Source organism: Geotrypetes seraphini, chromosome 2, assembly GCF_902459505.1.
Source record: "Geotrypetes seraphini chromosome 2, aGeoSer1.1, whole genome shotgun sequence".
Classification (NCBI taxonomy): domain Eukaryota; kingdom Metazoa; phylum Chordata; class Amphibia; order Gymnophiona; family Dermophiidae; genus Geotrypetes; species Geotrypetes seraphini.
Window position 1 is genome coordinate 204,388,767 of NC_047085.1, and position 25,601 is coordinate 204,414,367.

Below are 25,601 nucleotides of genomic sequence, written 5' to 3' on the forward strand. Positions count from 1 at the left end.
ATGAAGTACCATGAGTGTCTCCCCCTGAGTAATATTCTTCACCCTGAGTGAAAGGGATAAGAATTCTGTGTAAATGCTACTATAAGGTCACTTTGGGAAGCCACAAAACTTAGAGACTTGAAGAAAGCACAGATGGTTTATTAGCATACGTATGCGACTCCCGAGCTCCAAGCTGGCTTCAGAAGTGCCGAAAAGAGGACGTTACAGAGATATTTATACATTCTTCTGGCTATACAACTGAATTCTAGAAAAAATTGTTCACGTGTTACTTTTCTTAACAATCATTGGTGCTAAGCTCACACTAGCAGGTCATTAGCAGGTCACTTATCTAGGCCCTGTAGTTTTTCTGTTACATGTCGTTTATGCTGAGATAGCCATAAGAAGTTGGAATTAAGTTAGGTCTGCAGCTAAACATAATTCAGCATTTTATTAAAGAGAAAACTTAGTTCAACACTTAGGAAAACCAGTCCAGGACTCCTTCACTACACCTTGAATCTGGAAAATGATTTTCAAGAGAGAAAGTTCCACCTCAGTCCCTGCAAAGATTGAGCCTTATTCAATATGGATGTTATTTTTCTTATAAGGCACAGAATAAAGAAAAGCTCTTTTCAAATAAGGTCCTGTGCTAGAAGTCTGTTCTGTTCTGTCATTTGTAGGGCGAGGAAGGTCCATCCGGAATCCCTGGGATCGATGGCCAGTCTGGAGAGGATGTGAGTCCCAGTTTAACCTGCCAAATATCAGAATAAACAAATGCAGTGTAATGAATAAATTGCCATTTTATTCAATTATTCCAGGGTCCTCTGGGAGTACCTGGAATAGAAGGTCAGATTGGACTAATGGGACCAAAGGTAAAGTAACTTCATGCAAAACTCAAAACTTGGGATGAAATGACAGGAAATCGTAGATCGAAGAAGTTTGGTTGAAAAAAAGGTTTATCTTGGGAAAAGAATAAGAAATAAAGAGGGATAAGACAACAAAAGCAAAGCTGCTGAGGTTTTTCTTCCTTTCCCTTGTGCCCTAATGAATGCTTTGATTTCAGGTGGTTGATTTTATATGTAACAGTAGTCATAATGAAGGAACTCAGCATTGGGACCTGTGAGGGCGGTTCTATACATGATGCTAAAATTAGGTACCCAAAAACTAACAGACTGATGCTCAGACCCTAATGCCGGTACTAGAGGCATTTAGCACTGGACTAGCGCCAGCGTTAGACTGCACACATGTTCAGAGGGCACCAGCGCATGGAACAACGTGAGCACTGAAGATCAGTGCAAATTATATGTAAATTTAGTCAAACAAGGTGTTTATTTATTCCCTTCCAATGCTCAGAAACAGTGCACAAATCTAACTCTGCCCTTACCACCAGAAACCTAATGCCAGCTCGGAGCTGGCATTAAGATAGGATTTTCAAGGAGAGCTTCATTCTGATGCTTGGCTGCATCTCTGGCTGTCATTTGGAAAATTCAGGCAGTGAGCTTGAAATAAGGGCTCACTAAGACCAGTATAGGGACCATGGCATCATTCTAAAAATGAGTACTAATACGCCAAAAGCAGCGCTGTGCAAAGACTCCAAAGCGAAAGTGGCCCTGAGGCTCCAGCCCATGAGGTGAGCTATCGGTGGTGACCAGCTGGAACTGTGTGGTTTTCTGACTCCTTCCCTGGCCTGGGGGTGTGGGAGCTGGACCACTGCCTCGCCCCCGAGTGTCGTACGAACATAAAATTTGCCATACTGAGACAGACCGAAGGTCCATCAAACCCAGTATCTTGTTTCCAACAGTGGCCAACCCAGGTCCCAAGTGCCTAGCCGCTGTTGGAAACAGGATACTGGGCATGATGGACCTTCGGTCTGACCCAGTATGATAATTCTTATGTTCTTAATGCTATGTGCATTTTAAGGGACCACCCCTGATCCGTCCATGCCCCTATCATGGCCACACCCCTTTGCATATCTGCATGGAAACAGGTGCTATTCTATAATGGGATGAGTAAATGTGTTTTCATGTGAATTTGCTGTTTCTGCCCCATTTCAGTGCCTTGCATCCATTAGAACGCTTTTCTGCGTCAAAGTAGCACCTAATGTGTCACCATATATAGAATTCCCCTGTAAATCACCTAGGCATTAAGGTTTCTGTACTGAAATTTGGCCTAAATCCATGCTGACATGGGAGGAGAATGGAAAATCTCTCCAAATAGGAGGAGAGTTGGACAGAAATTAGATTGTAAGCCCTCTGGGGACAGGGAACAACTACCTGCTATACCTGATTGCAACTTACCTTGAGCTACTACTGAAGAGGGTATGAGCTAAATCCTTTATTTTTTTAAATCTTTATTTGTTTTCATATCTTACAACAAGTGTATAATATTTAATCAAAAATAAATTTTACAAATCACTTGACATCCCACCCATTTGTAATAAACCAGTTAAAACAAATATCATATATCCCAATCCCACCCTACTTATAACCTTATATAATTAAAAAAAAGGGGTGGTTATGAGCTAAATCCTAATAAATTAAAATAGAAAAGAAAATGCATCTTCCTTGTATTTTGCTGAAGTCTTCTCTTTGTTTGAATGTTACCCCACTGTTAATAAAAACTCATTGGTTACCTGTTGGACACAGGATCCCTTACAAAATTCTTATGTTAACCTTTAAAACTCTCACTGCTGAAAGGCCAGAATTCATAAATAAGTACATCATTCCTTATACCGTCCAGATCATTAAGATCCACTTCACAGCATCTACTATCTATCCCACCCTTAAATCATATTAACACCTTGCAAACATCAATCTTTTCGGTTACCATTCCTTCATTGTGAAATGCTATTCCAATCACCCTAAGAAAAGAAAAGTCACTGACACAGTTTAAATCAAAATTAAAAGCATTCTTATTCAAAGATGCTTATAATCTCTAAACGTCCTTGTTAGGATGAAACCAGTAATTTTGTTTTATTTTTTCCTGGAGATCTTTTTTTTTTTTTCTCAGGAGAGTGCTTGCCTTATATTCAACCTACCTTTTGTTCCTGCCTTAATTGTTTCTTTAAATAAGTTGTTTGTTGTCTTGTCTAGTATTCTTAAATGTATTGGTTATTGTAAATGTACCCAAATTTTTAGATGTAAACCACCTAGAAACCATGTATAGGCAATTTATCAAATTTTAAATAAACTTGTTAAAACAAACTTATCAGATCTTGTTCCTTGAAAGTCAAGAACCAACGAGTGGCTTCGCAACTGGTGCATAGAGATGAACTTTGGATTCCTGGACCATGGAAAGGCATTCCAGGGACTGCAGGGACCGGATGGACTTCACCTGACCAGAAGAGGTAAAAACGTACTTGGCCACCGTCTGGCCCGCCTACTTCGCAGGGCTTTAAACTAGGTAAGTTGGGGGAGGGTATCCACTCACATTCCAGAGCAGTAAGGAATCATCCTGTGGAGGCGAGACACAACCGCTCTTCTGAGCCCAAGGTAAGTACCCATAATACGCATGACAGCCCTAGCAAACACAAGGTATGGAGGGCCATGTATGTCAATGCACACAGTTTAGGCAATAAAATTCTGCAATTGGAGACCGAGATAGTGAATGCCGACCTAGATGTGGTGGCGATATCCGAGACCTGGTTCACGGACTCTCATGGGTGGGATATGGCTATACTGGGTTACAGTTTACTTCGTCGAGACAGAGAGGGCAGGTTAGGCGGAGGGGTAGCGCTATACATTAAAGAAGGCATCAAAACCACCAGAATCACGGATGTTAAGTACAACGGGGAATCCCTCTGGGTGAACCTGGCCAGAGGGAGAGAAAAATGCCTGTATCTTGGTGTAGTATATAGACCTCCAAGACAACCGGAAGACAAGGATACGGAACTAATCGAAGACATAGAAAATATCGCTCTACGGGGGGACGTTGTACTAATGGGAGACTTCAATATGCCGGATGTAGACTGGAGCACACCTTCAGCAACAACCAGCGGCAGCAAGAGGCTATTAGCCTCCATAAGGGGAGCACGCCTCAATCAAATGGTAATGGAGCCCACTAGGGCCCAAACGATCCTTGACCTAGTACTCACCAATGGGGAAAGCGTCTCAGAAGTCTTCGTGGGAGATAAGCTAGCCTCCAGCGATCATAACATGGTATGGTTCCACCTGAGGAAAGGTTTCCATAGATCAAACACTAAAACAAAGGTACTCAACTTCCGAGGAACAGACTTTGTACGCATGGGAGTTTTCGTCCATCAGGCGCTCCAGGACCAAACTGAGACAAGGAATGTGGAGGATATGTGGTCATCCCTGAAATCTGTCATACACGAGGCAACCGGCCGTTACATAAAATCATCACATAAACGGCGAAGAAAAGACAAACCCCAGTGGTTCACCGCAGAGATCTCACGTCTCGTTAAGGAGAAGAAAAATGCATTTGCTTCCTTCAAACGCACGGGGAAAAGCGAAGATCAACTGCTACACAGGATCAAGTCCACAGAGGTCAAAACGGCAGTCAGGGAGGCCAAACTTCGAGTGGAAGAAACTCTAGCAAACAACATTAAGAAAGGGGACAAATCCTTCTTCCGGTATATCAGTGACAGGAAAAAAAACACAGACGGGATAGTACGCCTGAGAAAAACGGACGGGAATTACGCAGAATCGGATCCCGAAAAGGCCGAACTACTGAATGAATACTTCTGCTCGGTCTTCACCTGCGAGGCGCCAGGGTCCGGCCCTCAATTGAAGCCACAGTCAAACACAAAAGACCCGTTTCGGAATTTTAAATTCACACCCAGCGAGGTTTACTTTGAGCTAACAAAACTCAAGGTGGACAAAGCCATGGGACCGGACAATCTGCACCCCAGAGTGCTCAGGGAGATAGGTGATGTCCTGGCAGAACCGTTAGCCGTGCTCTTCAATCTCTCACTGAGTACAGGGACAATCCCCTTGGACTGGAAAACAGCTAACGTTGTTCCTCTGCACAAAAAGGGTTGCAGGACAGAGGCTGCAAATTACAGACCGGTGAGTCTGACATCGATAGTATGCAAACTCATGGAAACACTGATCAAACGCCAATTGGACACGGTCTTGGACGAAGGGAATCTACGGGACCCCAATCAACATGGATTCACCAAGGGTAGGTCCTGCCAATCAAACCTCATCAGCTTCTTTGACTGGGTAACAAAAAGACTGGACGAAGGAGATTCACTGGACATAGTGTACCTAGACTTCAGTAAAGCTTTTGAAGCGTCCCACACCGCAGACTGTTAAACAAGATGAAATCGATGGGGTTAGGAGAGACTCTAACGGCATGGGTCAATGATTGGCTGAGTTGCAGACTTCAGAGGGTGATGGTTAACGGTACTTTCTCGGAGACATCGGAGGTGACCAGCGGGGTGCCGCAGGGCTCGGTCTTGGGTCCGCTCCTCTTCAACATATTCATAGGAGATCTGACTCAAGGGCTTCAAGGTAAAGTAACATTATTCGCCGACGCCGCCAAACTATGTAATATGGTAAGCGAGAGCAATTTACAAGATAGTATGGCGCAGGACCTGCGTACATTGGAATGCTGGTCCTCAACCTGGCAGCTGGGCTTCAATGCTGGGAAGTGTAAGGTCATGCACCTAGGTAGCAGAAACCCGTGCAGAACTTATACCTTGAACGGGGAGACCTTGACCAGGACTTCAGCGGAACGAGATTTAGGAGTAATCATTAGTGCAGACATGAAATCTGCCAATCAGATGGAGAAGGCTTCCTCAAGGGCAAGGAAGATGCTGGGTTGCATCCGTAGAAGTTTCGTCAGCAGAAAGCCTGCTGTCATAATGCCATTGTACAGGACCATGGTGAGACCTCATCTGGAATACTGCGTGCAATTCTGGAAGCCACATTACCGCAAAGACGTGCAGAGGGTCGAGTCGGTCCAAAGGATGGCCACCAGAATGGTCTCAGGGCTTAAAGGTCTCTCGTACGAAGCAAGACTAAACAATTTGCAGCTCTACACTCTCGAGGAACGCAGGGAGCGGGGAGACATGATTGAGACGTTTAAATACGTCACCGGACGTATAGAAGTGGAAGATAACATTTTCCTTCTCAGAGGCCCCTCAACCACAAGGGGGCACCCGCTCAAACTCAAGGGTGGGAAATTTCACGGCGACACCAGGAAGTATTTCTTCACGGAGCGAGTGATTGATCAATGGAACAAGCTTCCAGTACAGGTAATCGAGGCCAGCAGCGTGCCAGATTTTAAGAATAAATGGGACGCCCATGTGGGATCCCTACGTGGGTCAGGGCAAAACATTGGCTAATCTTAAGGGGAGGGTCTATAGAGTGGGCAAACTTGATGGGCCTTGGCCCTTTTCTGCCGTCATCTTTTTATGTTTCTATGTTTCTAAGAACAGGCCTGTTTTTTATGATAACCAAAACATTTACATTTTTCGTAAACTGGAGCTGCTGAATGCAGGGAATCCTTATGAATATTAACAGTAGTAGTGCAAAAAATGTGGCCTGCTGGCAGCCTCTGAAGATCTTGCTTTAATACCTGAAAGGAAGTGCTCGTCTACCCGAAAACAACTCACAGCGATCCAACAAACTACACCAATCTCATATGTGCATACTTAAACATAAGGGCAATAGGCCCAAAAACAGGCCACATAAAAACTGGATAGAAAAGGAAAAACTAGACTGCCTCTTTCTCACAGAAACCTGGCTTACTTCCAAATCAGACCCCAGAATAACGGAAGTTTGCCCAAAAGGATACAAAATGATAGTGGTCTGCAGAGAAAACAAAAGAGGAGGAGGAATTGCCATCATAGCCAAAAACACCTAAAAAAAAGACCTAAAAATACAAGACAAAATATCTACCCCATACATGGATTTACTAGCCTGTCAACTCTCAGGCCCCGCACTCAAAGGAACCCTAAACTGTATGCTCTGCTACATAACACCAGGAAACTGGAACACAGCAAAACCAAAATTTGAAGACTTTATATACTGAAACTCACTAACGACAACTTACAACTTAATCCTAGGAGACCTAAACCTACACCTCAAAAACCAAGCCTTGAAACAAGTAGAAATCTTACTATCTTAAATACATACAAGATATTAGACCCTCAAACCACACATGAAAAAGTCACCAACTCGACATTACAGCCTACATGTCCCAACAACCAGAAATTCACACTTCAAATGGAAACTGGTACTGCCCCCTCTGGTCAGATCACTATCCATAATCCTTCAATATTAATTGGACCAACAACAAAAGCGGACCAAACACACAAAAAATAACCTACACCTCACACAAGCACATCGACCCCACCAAATTCTGGATGAAAACAGACACCATAATCTAAGACTATAACCCCAAAAACTTCATCTCACAATGGAGCCAGCTAAGTACAGCAACCCTAGATGAGCTAGCCCCAGAACAAACCAAAACCAGAATCAATAGAAAATCTGACAAATGGTTCGACAACGAACTACTCCTACTAAAAAGACAATGCAGACAACTAGAAAGAAAATGGAGGAAATGCAGTCAAGATTCCACAAAAACAGCATGGAGAAAACTGAACCAAAAATACAAACAAAAATTAAAAGAAAAACAAAAAACATACTACACAAAGCAAATAGGTGAAAAAACCCAAGACACAGAGAAACTATTCCAGCTACTAAAAGAACTCACAGACACCAAACCCTACCTGACAAGCAACAACGCCCCCACACCCACAGCCATCCTCTTAGCAACATTCTTCAAAGACAAAATCGCAACCATAAGATCCACATTCAAAGGAACAGCTCCGTACCTAGAAGAGATCACAATACCCTCCACAGAAAATGAAGCAGTTGCAGCAAACAGAACATGGTCCTACTTTTCACCAATACAATGGTCAGACCTCAACAAACTCTACAATAAATACAGCCACGCAGCCTGCGACCTCAACCACTGCCCCCCATACCTATTGAAAACCTACAGTACACTATTTCGCACCCTGCTCTTGCAATGGATACAAAATCTGCTCACTGACGGCCATTTCCCTCAAGACCTCAGCAAAATCATCATCACTCCAATCCTGAAATACCCCAAAGGAGAAAAATACCCAACAATCCAACTACTGACCCATAGCCTCAATACCATTTTATGTCAAGCTAATGAAGGCCTAGTAGCCAAAGGCCTAAACTCATACCTAGAAAACCACAACTTACTCCACCCTACACAGTCTGGCTTTAGAACCAACCACAGCACCGAGACCCTAATAGGCTCACTCATGGACACCGCTAGACAACACCTCAGCACAGGCAAAAAAATGCTGATTATCCAACTAGATCTCTCCGCAGCCTTTGACCTGGTAGACCTTGACATCCTTCTACAAATACTAGACTCAATAGGAATCAGTGGTAAGGTACTATCATGGTTTAAACTACAATCCAGAACACACAGAGTTAAAACAAACAAAGAAAAATCCGAGCCATGGTCCAACCCCTGTGGAGTACCCCAAGGATCACCTCTTTCTCCCACACTCTTCAACCTATATATTCCCTCCCTCAGCTCCTACCTAGACAAACAAGGCCTAACCTCCTACAGCTATGTAGATGACATCACCATTCTCCTTCCATTCGATCAACCAGCACCATCCATGGCAGCCACAATACACAGAACACTTGAAACAGTAGCAATATGGATGAATGACCACAAACTAAAACTAAATCCTGACAAAACAAACTTCATCCTACTCGAAAATAACAAAACCTCAACAGTAACAAACCTGGTCATAAACTCTATAGCATTTAGGAGGTAATTTATAAACCTTTTACGTGTATAAAATTTCTTATAAAACTAGGCCAGGCTTACAAGTTTGTTTGGTGCAAGTTGCAGATTTGACACGCTAAGGGGAAGAGTTAAGGTGGAACATGGGCGGTGTCGCTTATATGGAAGTGCCACTGCTTACAATCTAGAGCAGTGGTTCCCAACCCTGTCCTGGAGGACCAGTAGGCCAATCGGGTTTTCAGGCTAGCCCTAACAAATTTATATGAGAGAGATTTGCATATAATGGAAGTGACAGGCATGCAAATCTGCTCCATGCATATGCATTAGGGCTAGCCTGAAAACCCGATTGGCCTGCTGGTCCTCCAGGACAGGGTTGGGAACCACTGATCTAGAGCAGGGTGGGCCTTGAGGGCCAGAATCCAGTCGGGTTTTAAGGATTTCCCCAATGAATATGCATTGAAAGCAGTGCATGCAAATAGATCTCAAGCATATTCATTGGGGAAATCCTGAAAACCTGACTGGATTCCAGTCGTCAAGGACTGGAGTTGCCCACCCCTGATCTAGAGACTATTTCTGCCTATGAGTCCATATAAAGTAGGCTAAAAAGAGAAACGTTCCCACCCTCTGAACCTAGGCACCCTGTTATAAAATTATTCTCTTAAAGTTACTTGTGAATTTGCGGTACTGGCATTTGCATAGATAGCGATGATGAAAATATGTATAACTTTAAACAGACTTTTTATTTGTTTAAAGCTAGATAGTGGCCCCAATATTGACTTCAATATGCCCAAACCTGTCCTGTTGACCCCACATCTAGTTAGAATTTCATAATATCTCAATGAAAAACATGAGATGTTTTAACATGTGCCGCATTCCCAGTGTATGCATGCTTATCTCATGATTGTTTGTTGTAGATAGTCTGGAAGGCCACCTGGCTGCAAGGTTACCTTGACAATTTTGGGAAGCCTTGTAATATGTTATTGTAGACACTTAGGGGGAAATTCATCAATATGTGCTACTGTTAAGACAGGTTATTGTACCACAGGGTCCCATTTTATGCAACGAGACCTGGTGCTAAAATATCCCAACTTAACAGTGGCACACACTGATGAATTCCCCCCTTAGGGGCCCTTTCATTAAGATGCGCTAATGGATTTAGGGCACACTAAATACCAAGCAGACCATTGTGTACCCATAGGCTTTATGGCACTTAGGGCTCCTTTTACGAAGCCGCGGTAGCAGCTTCAACGTGCGTGACTTTTAATCATGCGCTACCCCCGCGCTAGCCGAAAAACTACCGCCTGCTCAAGAGGAGGTGGTAGCGGCTAGTGTGGCTGGCGGTTTAGCGCGCGTTAAACCGCTACTGCGGCTTCGTAAAAGGAGCCCTTAATGTGCACTAATTCATTAGTGTATGCTAAATCCATTAATGCACCCTCATTAAAGGACCCCTTCATTTCCCCTAAACCAGGAGTAAGGGCTAACAATTGAAAGGTGATAAGGGGGACTCTAGTGATATGTGCAGGGAGATTTAATGGTTTCTTAATCTTGTAGTAAGGGAAATTTGGCGTGGGAAAAGTGTTGTTTGTGGATCACATTCTTGGTATCGAGCTTGCTAAAGAATATTTCTGAAGCATTGTTGGTTGCCACTCCTGCTCCTTACTAGAGAATGACACAGGAACAAATTTTTCCTCCTCCCCGCGGAACTCATTTTCCCGTCCCATCCCCGCCAGTTCTTTTCCTGTCCCTGCCCCATTCCTGCAAGCTCTGTCCTCGTCTGCACAAGCCTCAAACACTTTAAAATCATAAGTGTTCGAGTTTTGTGCAGTTAAGACAGAGCTTAAAGAAATGGGGCAGGGACAGGAAAAGAACTCGCAGGGACGGGACGGGAAAATGAGTTCATTCTCTACTTCTCACTTTCAGACTTGTGTTGATTCAGCCCCTTTTTGTGTCAGAGGCAATGATAAGGATTGATCTTCTAATAATAAATTTTAACATGGTCAACATGTTTATTCTTCCTGAGCCATTCAATAAAAGACCAGAGAGTGCCTTGTACATAACAGCTCTCTCCTGAAGAACTGGAAACTTAAAACACTGACTGTAGAAGTGTTAAGTGAAACTCTCCAAATGGATGAGAATGAAAGCTTGTTTGGTGATTTTCATTAATGTATTTATGTGTCTCCTTTTTTAATACTTGGATCAGTTATACACATAATTATATGCATAGAACTCCTGAGCCAGTTATGTACATAATGGTAATACATTAACTTGGAGGTGGGGTTAGGGGCAGGCCCGAGACAGACAGAACATTTTTATGAAACGTGGTAAAATCCAGCCACTCTCTGTAGAACTTCAACATATAAGTTAGACCAATGGTTCCCAAACCTGTCCTGGAGGACCCCCAGCCAGTCAAGTTTTCAAGATATCCCTAATGAATATGCATGAGAGAGATTTGCATACCTGTCACTTCCATTATATGCAAATCTCTCTCATGCATATTCATTAGGGATATCTTGAAAACCTGACTGGCTGGGGGTTCCCCAGGACAGGTTTGGGAACCACTGAGTTAGACTAATAAAGCAGACCTAACTTCAATACAGTAGAAGTTAGTTTGGGAACATAATTACTGTGGTATGATTTTGAAATCAATTACCACAGTTTATGAATTTGAAAGTAACATATGCTGAGTATAAATCTCCCATAAACTGTCTTTCTAGGGAGATAAAGGTGATCGAGGGCCAAGGGGTCCAGCAGGAAGAGCAGGTTCTATGGTAAGTCACATTGCACATAAAATGCCACCACGCCATCCCTTCCCACTTTCTGCCAATCCCCCAGGCTATCCCCTTCCATAAATACATATATGTGTAAGTTTACCAGATGATCGGATTTCCCTGGGCATGACTTCCTTGGGAGGACATGTCCAGGGGTCCAGACAACTTTTCAAAGTCTGGGACTTTGGGTTTTGAAAAGAAATCGTGTCGGGAGGGGGCATCCTCGCATGCGCGGATGCAATGTGGTGATACCATCGTGTCACATCCGCGCATGTGTGGTATGCCTTCATGCCCAATGAACAGGCAGCGGGGGCGGGGTTTGGGTATAACAGGGCGGGGCTGGGTGGAACTGGGCAGGCCTGGGTGCAGGCCTAGGAGTCTGGATTTTATTGATGTAAAATCTGGTAACCCTATATATGTGCCGGCTGCTATAAAAATACAGAGGTCATGCAAATGAAGTATAATGAAAAAATGTAAAGTACAGTGTTTCAAAAGCCAAAATCTTAGGGCTCCTTTTACTAAGGTGTGCTAGCGTTTTTAGCGCACGCACAAAATTAGCGCATGCTATAGCATGCGCTAGTCGAAAAACTACCACCTGCTTAAAAGGAGGCGGTAGTAGCTAGCGCACCTTTGTAAAAGGAGCCCTTAATGTATAGAGATATCAGTATATTATGGGGAAGAACTGCTAAAATTGTTATTTTAATAGATCCTTTTCTTTAGAAATCTTGTTAAATGACCAAGGGCTGGAGAAAGTGGCCTTGCAAAAAAATCATTCTAACAAATTCAAGGTGCCAAAATGGGGAAGAAATGGCAGATCCATGTGAAAATGCCCATATATAGAATAGTGCCTGATTGTTTCTGCATGGATCTGCAAAGGAGGCATGGCCCGACCAGGGTGTTCTCTTAAAATGTGCATTGTTATAGAATTCGGTGGATCCACCTGGTTTCAGTTGGTATAACACCCAAACTTTAACATGAATCTTGGCTAATGTGCTATTCTCTAAAGGGCAGAATACCCATTATAGAATACCATTCAATTCTAGTTTTTTTCATTGCTGAATTTTGAGTGTCATGTATAGAATTTTTCCATATATGTTTCTGAGGATTTGTTATGATAACTTTTCTTTTATTGTGTTAAGTTTGTGCTTTTACTATGTTATTTTTCATGTAACATGTTTTGGATGACAATTATGGAAAAAGTAATAGATTATTATTTCAAAATGAATGCCATGCTGGTTTAGACTACTGATCAATTGAATCCAGTATTAGAGAGTTGCGTGGAGATAGAAATCCCACCCATCCCCGCCAAAATACCACCCGTCCCTGCGAGGAATCCCTCCGTCCCCACCCATCCCCGCGAGGAATCCCCTTCGTCCCCGCCCGTCCCTATAAACTTCAGAAATAGTTATTTCATTTAATTATGCTACTGAATTAAAGGCTCTGGTAGAGACCCATTTACAAATAAGCAAAGACACTTTATTAATTTGGAAATATTAATTTGTAAATATTAATTTGTAAACGGGTTTCTACCAGAGCCTCTAATACAATATAAATAAATACTCAGCTGACGAGAACCTCCAAGCTGTCAGCTGAGGACTTCCTTTGCAGTTGGCCGGGGGTCCCTTTTGCCAAGCTTGGCAGGCAGCAGTAGCGTCCCTGAGTCACAGATGCTGGCACCTCAGTGGCTCATGGATGTTGCCAGCGACTGCTGTGCTTGGTGGAGGGGAGTTCTGGCTGTCTCTAGACAAGGTCCTCTGCTGGCAGTGCCTGGGGATCCCCACCATTCACAGCAAGGGTCAACAAGTACTTCAACATTGTAGAAATAAAAACAGAAATGCATTTCCTTTTCTTTTGAACACAATACAAAAACATCTGCTATATACATTTCCCAAAGCTAACATATTGAGTCCTCCCACCTTTGTTCCGGGTCTTTCTGTCTGTCTCATTCTCTTTGTCCTCCCTCTCCCCCAGGGCCTGGCATCTCTCTCTCCTCAGTTCAATGTGTTTCCCCTCTCTACCCCCTCTAGTCCAGCATTTGCTCTGTCTTCCTCCTCCCTTTTGGTTCAAGTCTGCATTCCAGCCCCTCCTCAAGGTCCTTTTCTGTCTCTCTCTCCTCTCTCCCCCCCTGTCCAGATCCAGTGTCTCTATGGGTTTACAGTCAGCTAAACTCTAGGTTAAGTGGGATATTCAGTATTTAACAGACTTTGGTGAATGGTATAAAGAAAGGATTGAATTTTAAGCACAGTCCCATTTGACTTTGGCAAGTTAAGTCTTGAATATCAGTCCTTTACTAGCCAAATGCTCACTCCAGCCACAGAATGTCCACAACATACCCGGTTTTCAGTGACCCGGAGCCATTTAGGGACAGTGACATTGCTTTGAATATTACCCCCCCAGAGAATCACCTCTTTGGTGCTTACAACGAGCTTTGGAAATGTTTAAAATCACCGAACTTAGTCCTGAAACAAAAACACCCTAGGATTTAAAAGCTTATTTTCCTCTTAAAGCGTGCAGTAAGGTAGCTCCTCCATGCCTAGGCCCAGTGAACCATCTCTATCCCTGACCTCCTTGCGACCTGGATTACATCTCTGGCGGGGGGGGGACCACCGGGTGCTAGGGAGAACACTGCTCATCTTACATTTCCTGCCTGCCCTGACGCAGCACACGTAGCCGACCGGAAGTCTTCCATAAGCCCTCCCTCCGACATCAGCGCTGACATCGGGGAAGACTTCCGATTGGCTATGTGTGCTGCAGCAGGGCAGGCAGGAAATGGAAGATGAGCCTCACAGCAGGGCAGGTAGGAAAATCAGATGAGCCTCATGGCTCGAGTTATATTGAACCCCGCGGGATCCCCGAGATCACGAGGGGCGTCCCCACGGTAACCCCGCGACCCTAGGAGGCGTCCCCACGGGATCCCCACGACCCTAGGAGGCGTCCCCACGGGTCCCTGTGACCTGAAGGGGGAACCTGCGGGATCCCCGTGGGTCCCACGGGATTCCCGTCGTCCCCATTCAGCTCTCTATCCAGTATCCTCTCTGATAGTGGCTAGTTTGTATCACTTGGAAGCAGTACTGTTTATGTTGTATATGACATTTCTCATATTCTTGTGAAAGTGTATTTGGAATATATTTGAGCTTTTCACAAATCTGAGTTTTTCTGACTATTGCAGAAAAACATCCAAATCCGCCCTAGTCCTACTCAGACCATACCGCCAACACGCACCCTTCAGATTTAGACACTGCAGTCAACCACCATAGAAATCCGTGTACAAAATACGTTTTGAAAATAGCGAATTGGAAGATTTAGCAAGATAAACATCCATCTACCCTTTTATGCCACTTTATGGATGTTTGTTTGATTGGGTTTTTTGTTTTTTTAGAAAATGAGCCCTTATGTTTCTATTTTATCTAAATATATGTGTTTATTGCCTTCTTTCATGTAATACAAACACATAGTTGGGATTTTTAATTGCAGACGATAAGGCCATAGGAAATTTCTGTGCTTTATTGCTCAGCCACTGATGTCTCAAGTGCAGTGATAAACTGTAAATCAGATAAGCCTGGGACTATACTACCCAAACTATGCTGTTCTGTTTTTCCATTATTAGGGATCAAAAGGTGGAATGGGTGACTCTGGCCTACCTGGAAACCAAGGCTCTCGGGGACTTGCAGGCCCAAAAGTAAGCTGTTTGCTAGGATAGCTGTGATTAGTTCAAATGACCATTTTTGGGGGCCTTGAAATGTTCAATTTGTTTTCTTCAATTTTTCCACAGGGTTCACAAGGGAACACAGGAGATGATGGCCTGAAGGTATATAGTCTGCTTTGATTTTGAGATAAAAAGGCTGCTTTGCTGACCTCATTGGAATAACTACAAGATGGCATTGTATCTTCCAAAACAGACAATATTTGTTTATTGGTAGTATAAAAAGTTACAATATTACAGCAGCCAAGGCATAGCACAAAAAAATATATAAAGTATTGTCAGTTCAGAATATACAATGGAGAGAAGAATTTGCACTCATATGCTTAGCAGGGGGCTAGCAGTTCCCCGTAGCATAAGTAAGAGAATCTTTCTCTGGCTTTTCTTAGAATGCACGTGTTTTTTATACAGAGAAATTCTTCCTTTGTTCCAAAAAAGTCCACCCCCGAATTCTACTTATGTACTTCCCTATTGGTACATAACATAATGTACAGCTAACTCTTCCCTATCGTCCACGCCTCTCTCTCGCCTCCACCCCCCCCCCCCCCCAGTAAAAGGGGGGCCTTACAGAAACAGAGAACTGTTGCTGAACTCTCATCTTTCAGCACGGAGACTTGCATCTACTAATTAGAGGTTTTACAATTCTATGCATATTCGAGTTGGTGTCCTTGTAAGATGAAAAGTTGGCAAAGAGATGGCCTTTCAACAATCCAGCTGTCTGGTTCCCATAGCTTGGTTCAGAGACAGAGAGTCCATGGTTTGGTACCAAGTTCTTTCATCTTGTTACACCCACATGAGCAGAGTTCCTTGCTCATTATAAATGGTTTATGGCTTTTTAGGGTGTTTGGCATAAGAAGTCATACAGCAGTGATAAGAGTCCAGCAGGGCCTTGAAGAGATAGACTCCCAGCAGGGAATGAAAACAAGAACATCATTGCTGGCATTGCAAAGGCTGCAGCTGTAGCAAGGTACACAGGCTGTGCCTGGCTATGGGAAAATATAGGTCTGAATATAGGTCTGTAGTGTCCAGTTGAATCCTCCAGATGTCCAGTATATACATGTCAATTTTCAACCCAGTTTTGCACAGAATGGATGGCTAAAATAGTATATAGTAATTATCATAATCACTTTGATCCTGTAAGATAAGTGATTAACCAAATATGAATTTTCATAAATATCTTTGTTACTTAAGATTTATATAGGTTCTTATATCTGAACAGGATTCCAACATACACTATCATCTTTGAGGTGAATGGCCTATGATCAGGATAATTGCACACAAGCGTACTTATAGCTATTCTAGGGTTGTAAAATGAAATGACAAAAAATAATATATTTTAATAAAATCCAAAATCTTATTTTTTATTAGATATCGATATTAGATCATAAGATTAATCAATTAATTTTAAATTGATTATCATTTGCATCATGAGAATTATTACAGAAGCCAAAAGCTGGCCTTGCTCATAAAAAATTCCAACGTTTTACTAGTTACACGTCCATATATATCCTAAATGACGACATTCCTTCGTTACAATCCATCTGCAGTCTAATTGGTTCACATTATTTATTCCCATATAAGGCTAGCTTCATATAGGCGTGTTACAAATTACATTCTTATATCTAAAAAGTTACATTCTCACATTATGCTTACATATTTTATAAAAAGAAGAAATACATAGACAAATATTGTAATATACTTACAAAGGCTATACAGCTTTTATCCTTTCCTGTAAATATCAGTGTCCTTTTCTATTCTGAGATCTTTGTCTCACTAAGACTGAACAAAGAAAAGATGGAAAGAGCAGGTACCCCTCCCATCAAGATTCTAGAAGTAGAAAAAAGTTGCTTAAGGTCAGAGGTCAAACACCATCTGTTGCCTTATCAGGATCTCTTCAGGATTTCAGATATATGAAAATCAAAATAACATATATTCCTAATCTATATTTGTTGTTAACTTATATTTGTTAATTTATTACCTATAGCTACCTAAATGAATTTCTATTATGTATCTTTTCCTAACTTTATGAAATTTACTAAAACTTAAATTTATACATACCATGATACACATATGGTTTAGATTTGTCCTTCCCCATAGCAAACTTAAGTCATGGCAAACCTAGGGTCCCCTGGTATGTGGATACCAGGTCAAAAGCCAACTCCTGTCTGCCTACATTTCCCTGAAGATTGGCCTAGTTCAGGCTGGTCATTCTTTAACACAAAGAAGCCCTATAACTTAAGCTTTCCCATCTGTTGGTATGGTGGTTATCAATCACAAAATGTCTTAGCCTGCCTCCCTATATCCGTCAAGCACATGACATATATCAAATCCATATGTTAACTTAAAATTCCTGATTTTTAACTTTTTGTATTTCTGATCATTTTATTTCAGCTTATCCAATTTTCATTTATTCATTTATAGCTACTAATCCACATTTTCACTTGCTCTTGGATTAGGCCTTATCTATCAACAGATGTTTCTAACTAGTAAATCCTGGTGCAATGTGAGAAAGTGTAATAGTTGAATTTTTTTATTTCATATTTGCTCACTCGTACCTGTCCAGGTAAACTAAGCTGGCCCTCCTCAGAACTACTTAAGGCATAGTTCAAGGTCACCTAGCATGCCAAAGGGATGGGGAAAAGGGCAATTGTTACAATAATTATCCAATATCAGTTGGGTGAAATGAAGCATGGGGAAATAAAATAATTTGTTTGATATTACAAAAGAGTGCAGAAGCAGAGCATATATTAGAGCTCATGTCCTCGAGTGTACTGGATTTGTAGATTAGTGCTGTAATCAGCAATCCATACCAACTCCTCATATCAAGAAGTTATTAAATATAGGCCATAGAGACTCAAACATACTTTCATTATTTTATAACAAAAGAAATCATAGAAAGGCCTGAAGAATTTACTCAAAAAGTTCAGATTCTATATAGCCTTGTACAGAATCCTGGTATCTGGTCAGATTCTTCTGACTGTGTCATCAACAGATTCCAAGCCAAGTAACAAGTCAATACTGTATTTTGAAAAAATAGTTACGGTAATTGGGATTTTTTTTTTCTTTCTTTTTGCTATAATATTGTGACTCTGAGGTACACACTTTCTGCATTCTCTGTATTATAGTCTACAGTCTATTACTGTGCACTTGAGCAAAATAACACCCGATTATATAACAGGGTGCATAGGTTTAACAGGCAAGAAAGCCCCTATTTTGTCCCTGTTTTATAAAGACACAAATATGCCTGTGCCTTTATAAAATGCTACCTTCAAATCCAGTAGCTTCAATTGAAGGCCATTATACAGAGCTCTCCTTTACAGCCTAAAAGATAACGCACAGTGTGGGCCCCAGAGCTGGCAGCATCGGCAACTGCTCCGACGCTCACAGGACTTCTATGAGCGTCAAATCAATCACCACCGCCACGGCACCAAAACCCATACTATGCGCCAGCAAAGGAGGGGGGTTAGTCTTAGTAGAAGTATAGGGATACAACCTTTCCAACCCCACGTCAGCTATGTGTTACATGCAAAATAAATAAAAAAGACTTTTCCTCTCTCTTTTAGGCCCTAGTTCACACTTGCTGTCTAACACAAGCTTTGAAAGGATACACATTTCAAATCTGACATATTGTAATCACAAAATAGAAAATAAAATTATTTTTTCTATCTTTTGTTGTCTGGTCATTTTGCTTTTGGACCAAGTTTCTCTTTCTGATTTTGTCTATCTTCTAATTCTCTTTCCAGTGTGTGCTGTCCATTTTTTTTCTCCTCTTCTCTCTTGCTCCAATCCCTGTCTTTAACATATTGATTTTCCCTTTCAACTTTTCTCCTTTTTTCTTTTCTGCCTCTGACCACTCAAATCTTGCCCTCTTTCTCATTCTTCTCCTTCTTTTTAAATTTTCAGCTACCTATCAATTTTCCGTCTTCTCTTATTCTGTAGCTTTCCCATTTCCCATCTCACTCCTTTCCCAGCCTCCTCCTATTTCCTTCTATCTCTCCTCATCCTTTTTCCTCTTGGTCCAACATTTTGCTCCCTCTCTTTTCTGTTGTTGTTCTTCTTCCATCCCCCCTTGATGCTGAACAATGAGATGGAAGGAAAAAAAAAGAGATGCTGGATCTCTCTCTCTCTCTCTCCTTTCCACCCCCAGGCCTAACATTTCTCCCTCCCTTCCATTTCCAGATCCAACTTTTCTCCCTTTCTCTTCCCAACTGCCCCATCCCATCTCTCCCCCTGTCTGCCTGCCTGCCTCCCTCCCCACAGATCCACCATTTCTCCCTTTCTCTTCCCAACGGTTCTCCCTTCAAATATCTTTTTCCCTCTTCCTCTACACCACCCCAGGTCCAGCCTCTCTCCCTTCATCTCTCTCTCTCTTCACAGCTCAGCATGTCTTTCCCTCCCGCACCGGTCTCTCTTTCTTCACAGCCCAGCATGTCTTTCCCTCCAGCGCCGGTCCCTCTCTTCTCACACTCCCGTACTAGTCCAATGTCACCACCAAGACAAAAAATCTGCTGGCCTCGGCAATTCAGCAAAGCCTCCTGCAATTCAGTTTCACCTCCTGCTTGTCGCCTGCCGTGGTCTGTCTCCAATGATGCGCAACTTCCTGTTTCTGCCCGGGTGGATCTTGGCAGATGGAAAGCAGAAAGGGGAGCCATGGACAACACCGCTAAATCGCTGCCGAGGCTGGCAGACTTTCCAGCATGACAGTGACATCAGACGCTGGGCTGTGAGAAGGGGAAATTTGGGAGCATTGCTGCGGGCCAGGCGAGTCGGATTCGACCTGCGGGCCTTGTGTTTGGCACATGTGACCTAGCCTGTTTGATCTCTTTCAGAATCGATTTGTTAGTTCTTCTGGCGGTCCACGGCACGCCTGAAATCCTTCTCTAGCACCAAAGCTCAAATGAGTCAATCCTCTTTTTGTCTTGGCAATAGGTTGTCAGCACTAAAATATTTGTTGACAACAGTCACTCCTGAAGAATTTAAAAGAAGTGTGTGCATTATGGAATAGCAGCACAAGTTGGGATGTCATGACCATTGATGCCATGTTAATAGCAGATGTCACTGGGCATGCCTACATGCGTCAAGTGACACATAGAACTGATAATATTCTATAAGTTATGCATATCACTTGAAGACATGTCCATGATATTCCCATGTTCTGCCCATGTTTTATATTACAAGCACTTAAGTGTCACCTTGTTTAAACAATGCTTAGTGCACATTTGCACATAACTACTGATTATTGGCACCCAGTCTTTGACATCAGTCTATAGAATTAGCTCCTTTATGTACATATATTGCCACATACATTCTAATTCCTGACCAGAATTAAAACATTTATTTTACAGGGAGATACTGGATGGAAAGGAAATGTGGGAAAAGTTGGAGCCAAGGTACTGTTTTCCTTAAATGTTTTAAGGATGACCTGTGAACAGAAAGAGAAATATGTGTTCCCAGAAAAGTATAGATACATAGAGTATGACGGCAGAAAAAGGCTGGCGGCCCAACAAGTCTGCCCACTCAAGAACCCTCCCCCCCTCGAGAATCCATCTTTTAAGCATTCCTCTGGAGCGACCCCACCTGTCTGTCCCATCGTCCTTTGAAGTAGAGCGTGGTGCTGACCTCGATTACCTGACGTGACATCTGCTCTTTCTATATTTATAAATAGGGTGATGAGGGAGATGCTGGAGACAAAGGATCAGTAAGTTTTTCTTTTATCTAATCTAATCTTAATATACGAGGGATCTTCAAAAGATTTCTGCACTTTTATTTTTTTAAACACTATTTATTAAATATCTCAAAAGCAAATCACATCACTTTTTTCATTCCTCTTTGGTTTAAATTGTATGTTTAGCAGCCATCTTCACCACAGCATAACTGCTCTCCCACTACCTGAAAGGTGAGTGGCAGCAACCATTTCCCATGAAAATATGAAAGTGTGGAAACTTTTTGAAGAACCCTCATAGTAGCCTGAGGAATTCAGCGGTGAAGAGTATTTGTCTGAATTCTCAGTGCTTCTGCTATAAGCTACCAGTTGGATAGTAACTATAATTAGGGTGAACAAGAAATATTTGCTATTGGTGACCAGATTTTATTAGATTTAAAGCTTTTATTTGTAAGAGAATTGGCTTTACATTTGTATTTATGAATCATCATAACTGTTGCCCACCAGAATGATGTGTTCAATAACTGAGCTGATTTCCAATGTGAAAGAATTATTTGTATTGTGACAGCAATTAATGCATCAAGTAATTTGGAATGCCATTCATTCAAGTCTTCAGGCAAAGCAACAGATCTAAAAAGAACAATGTCAAACGATAATTGAGATGAAATAGGTAATATAGTACCTATGATTTCCCAGACTGATTTCCAAAATGGTTGATCAATTGGGCAATCATAAATCATATGCTTCAGGTCACCTAAATTATCCTTACAGTGCCAACATTTATTAGAATCTGATAAATGAGCTCTATGTAATTTATTAGGGGTCCATCACGCTTTATTGAACAGAAAGAATAATGATTGCATTAGACTAGTAGATAATGTAGGGTGTTGTGAATGTTTAAAAAATAGAACCATTGTTCCTCAGATCCAGCTCAAGTGGATTCAGAGGTCCCTATATGTTTTGTACATGTAATCGGAGTCAAAGATGATGAAGCAAAAAACTTATAATAAAGTGAGGTTGTATGACCATGAGTCACTCCAAGTTGACAGAATTCCAAAAATTTTGAAATTAAGGGAGTTTTGGGGTTTAAAGGCCATTCTAATTTCATTAAGCAATGATGCAATTGAAAACATCTCTAAAATTCCGTAGAGGAGATGCCAAATTTAGCTTGTAATTGTTGGAAGGACATTAGAGATTTATTTTCCACAAGTTGGTTGATATACCAAATGTCCTTCCCCATCCATGAAGACCAATGTAATGGCACTCCTCCAATAACAATATTTGAATTATGCCAAATAGGAGCAGAAAGGGAAAGTTTACACCGAGAGAATTCAGGGGAAGCTTTTTCAAATGCTTGTATGGCCTGGTTTGTGTCTATGGCTATATGAATCCATAATTTTTTTATGTTTGTGATAATAAAATTATAACAATTATGTATGTTTTTATGTAACCGATGCAGAATTGTGGGATGCTGCAAGCTATAAATGTTTTACATAAATAAATAAATGTTAATCAGACCATTTGATGGTCTTTTCAGAATTAAGCTGCAAAGAGCCTGGGCTTCTTTAACCACTTTGGAATCATTTTTGTTATGCTATTTTGCTTGCATATTTTATCGACTAACAATTCTCTTCTGACACAAAACTCTCAGCAAGGTGCATGTGGCTCTGCTGGTTCTTCGGGCCCAAAGGGAAGAAGGGGGATTCCTGGATTGCCTGGTTCGAGAGGTTTCCCTGGTCCTAGAGGAGAAGTTGGAAATGCAGGTCCCCCAGGACTAAAAGGACTTCATGGGCCAGAAGTACGGTTACGCTCCTTCTTTTTCTTATACAGTTTTGTTTCTGCATGCTTGGTCCACCAAAATCATATCCATGAAAGCATTACAAAATGTAATGCATGGAATAATTTCTAGTTGGTTCAAGTAATGTGTGGTGATATAGCCAACATATATCAAGGAATTCTGATATGCATTTAGCATATTTTGGATAGTATTTTGAAGTATTGTGATGCCACAATTTCAAACTTTAATTTTTCAGGTCTATTTTATTTATTTAATTCATTTATTTAAAATGCTTGCCAGACCATTGATGGCTGAAAGTAATAGCTTCTAACTGGTTTTCGGGAGCATATGCTGGGAAGTAATTGTATAAGTAACCTGAGCATATAGGACAGAGCTTATAAAATTGTCCCAATACTCTATATGTTCATACAAATATAGTTGCAAACAAATCATATAGGCTCAATATTCAGTATGGTTCGAGTGGGCAGGTGATTACTGATTAGGACCAAGGCCGTCATTTTGGAACTCTGAGCCATAGGGGGCAGCAACAGATGGAAATTGCTCTTATCCTGGCCCACTAGACCCCAGGGATTCACTCCATTCCAAATAAGTCCTGGGGGGGGGGTCAAATGAGGAAATGGAAAGAGTGCTAGTGTTTGCACATGTAGGGAGGAGGTTGGGATTTAGAGGAAGGAGTTATTGGATGGGTTTGGATAAGAGATGGAGGATCAGATTGGGGGTGGAAAGATTGGGGCATGGAATGTGGGGAGGGTTGAATCAAAATGATATTAATTTATGCGGGTTAAGAACATAAGAACATAAGAATTGCCACTACTGAGTCAGACCAGTGGTCCATCATGCCCAGAAGTCCGCTCACGCGGCGGCCCTCTGGTCTAAGACCAGCACCCTAACTGAGCCTAGCCCTACCAGCGCACGTTCTTGTTCAGCAGAAACTTGTCTAACTTTGTCTTGAATCCTTGGAGTGTGTTTTCCCCTTATAACAGCCTCTGGAAGGGCGTTCCAACTTTCTACCACTCTCTGGGTGAAGAAGAACTTCCTTACGTTTCTACGGAATCTATCCCCTTTCAACTTTAGAGAGTGCCCTCTTGTTCTCCCTACCTTGTAGAGGGTGAACAACCTGTCCTTATCTACTAAGTCTATCCCCTTCAGTACCTTGAATGTTTCGATCATGTCCCCTCTCAATCTCCTCTGTTCGAGAGAGAAGAGGCCCAATTTCTCTAATCTTTCGCTGTACGGCAGCTCCTCCAGCCCCTTAACCATCTTAGTCGCTCTTCTCTGGACCCTTTCGAGTAGTACTGTGTCCTTCTTCAGGTACGGCGACCAGTGCTGGACGCAGTATTCCAGGTGAGGGCGTACCATGGCCCGGTACAGCGGCATGATAACCTTCTCTGATCTGTTCATGATCCCCTTCTTTATCATTTCTAGCATTCTGTTTGCCCTTTTTGCTGCCGCCGCACATTGTGTGGACGGCTTCATCGACTTGTCGATCAGAACTCCCAAGTCTCTTTCCTGGGAGGTCTCTCCAAGTACCGCCCCGGACATCCTGTATTCGTGCATGAGATTTTTGTTACCGACATGCATCACTTTACACTTATCCACGTTGAACCTCATCTGCTATGTCGATGCCCATTCCTTGAGCTTGATTATGTCACGTTGCAGATCTTCGCAATCCCCCTGCGTCTTCACTACTCTGAATAACTTCGTATCATCCGCAAATTTAATCACCTCGCTCGTCGTACCTATGACCAGATCATTTATAAAGATGTTAAAGAGCACGGGTCCAAGCACCGAGCCCTGCGGCACCCCACTGGTGACGCTCTTCCAGTCTGAGTATTGTCCATTTACCCCCACTCTCTGTATCCTATGCTCCAGCCAGTTTTTAATCCACGTGAGTATTTCACCCTCAGTTCCATGGCTTGCAATTTTCCGAAGTAGTCGTTCATGCGGAACCTTGTCGAACGCCTTCTGAAAATCCAGATATACAATGTCGACTGGATCGCCCTTGTCTATCTGTTTGTTTACTCCCTCAAAAAAGTGCAAGTTCGTCAAACACGATCTGCCTTTGCTAAAACCGTGCTGACTGGTCCTCATCAGCCCGTTTCTGTCAAGGAGATCAATGATGCTGTCCTTTATCAGTGACTCTACCATCTTTCCCGGTACAGAGGTCAGACTCACCGGTCTGTAGTTCCCCGGATCTCCCCTCGAACCTTTCTTGAAGATAGGTGTAACATTCGCTACCTTCCAGTCTTCCAGAATCTTTCCCGATTTGATCGACAGATTGGCTATTAGTTGAAACAGTTCAGCTATGGTCCCTTTCAGTTCCTTGATGACCCTCGGATGGATGCCATCCAGTCCCAGGGATTTATCGCTCTTAAGCCTATCAATCTGCCTACAAACCTCCTCTAGACTGACTATCAATCCTGTCAGCTTTCTGTCTTCGTTTCCAGCATATAGCTTGATGGGTTCTGGTATGCTGTGTACATATTCTTCGGTAAATAAAGATGCAAAAAATGTGTTCAGTTTGTCAGCGATTGCTTTGTCCTCCTTTAGTGCTCCCTTTATTCCATGGTAATCCAACGGTCCCACCACTTCCTTTGCGGGTTGTTTCCCCTTAATATATCGAAAGAACGGCTTGAAGTTCTTCGCCTCCTTGGCTATTTTTTCCTCGTAGTCTCTTTTGTCCCTTTTACCGCCTTATGGCACCTGCGTTGATGTTGTTTGTGCTTGTTCCAGTTTTCATCCATTTTTGACTTTTTCCATTCCTTAAATGAAGTTTTCTTGTCTCTGATCGCTTCCTTCACCTCTACAGTGAGCCACGCCGGTTCTTTGTTCTTTTTCCTCTTGGATCCCTTGTTGATACGCGGTATATATATATATATATATATATATACTAGTCTTTAAGCCCGTTACATTAACAGGTGCTAGAAT

General features: G+C 42.3%; 1 protein-coding gene across 1 annotated transcript in view; it reads left to right on the forward strand.

Annotated features, from left to right (window-relative positions):
* The window catches only part of LOC117354848 (collagen alpha-1(IX) chain-like), an 89,087-nt gene that overhangs the window by 43,439 nt on the left and 20,047 nt on the right, over nucleotides 1–25,601 (forward strand). The window contains exons 9-16 of the mRNA XM_033932815.1: nucleotides 657–710; nucleotides 795–848; nucleotides 11,460–11,513; nucleotides 15,121–15,192; nucleotides 15,286–15,321; nucleotides 20,559–20,603; nucleotides 20,879–20,911; nucleotides 22,527–22,673. Coding sequence (XP_033788706.1) covers nucleotides 657–710; nucleotides 795–848; nucleotides 11,460–11,513; nucleotides 15,121–15,192; nucleotides 15,286–15,321; nucleotides 20,559–20,603; nucleotides 20,879–20,911; nucleotides 22,527–22,673 — 495 coding nt within the window. The remainder of the gene's footprint in view (nucleotides 1–656; nucleotides 711–794; nucleotides 849–11,459; nucleotides 11,514–15,120; nucleotides 15,193–15,285; nucleotides 15,322–20,558; nucleotides 20,604–20,878; nucleotides 20,912–22,526; nucleotides 22,674–25,601) is intronic.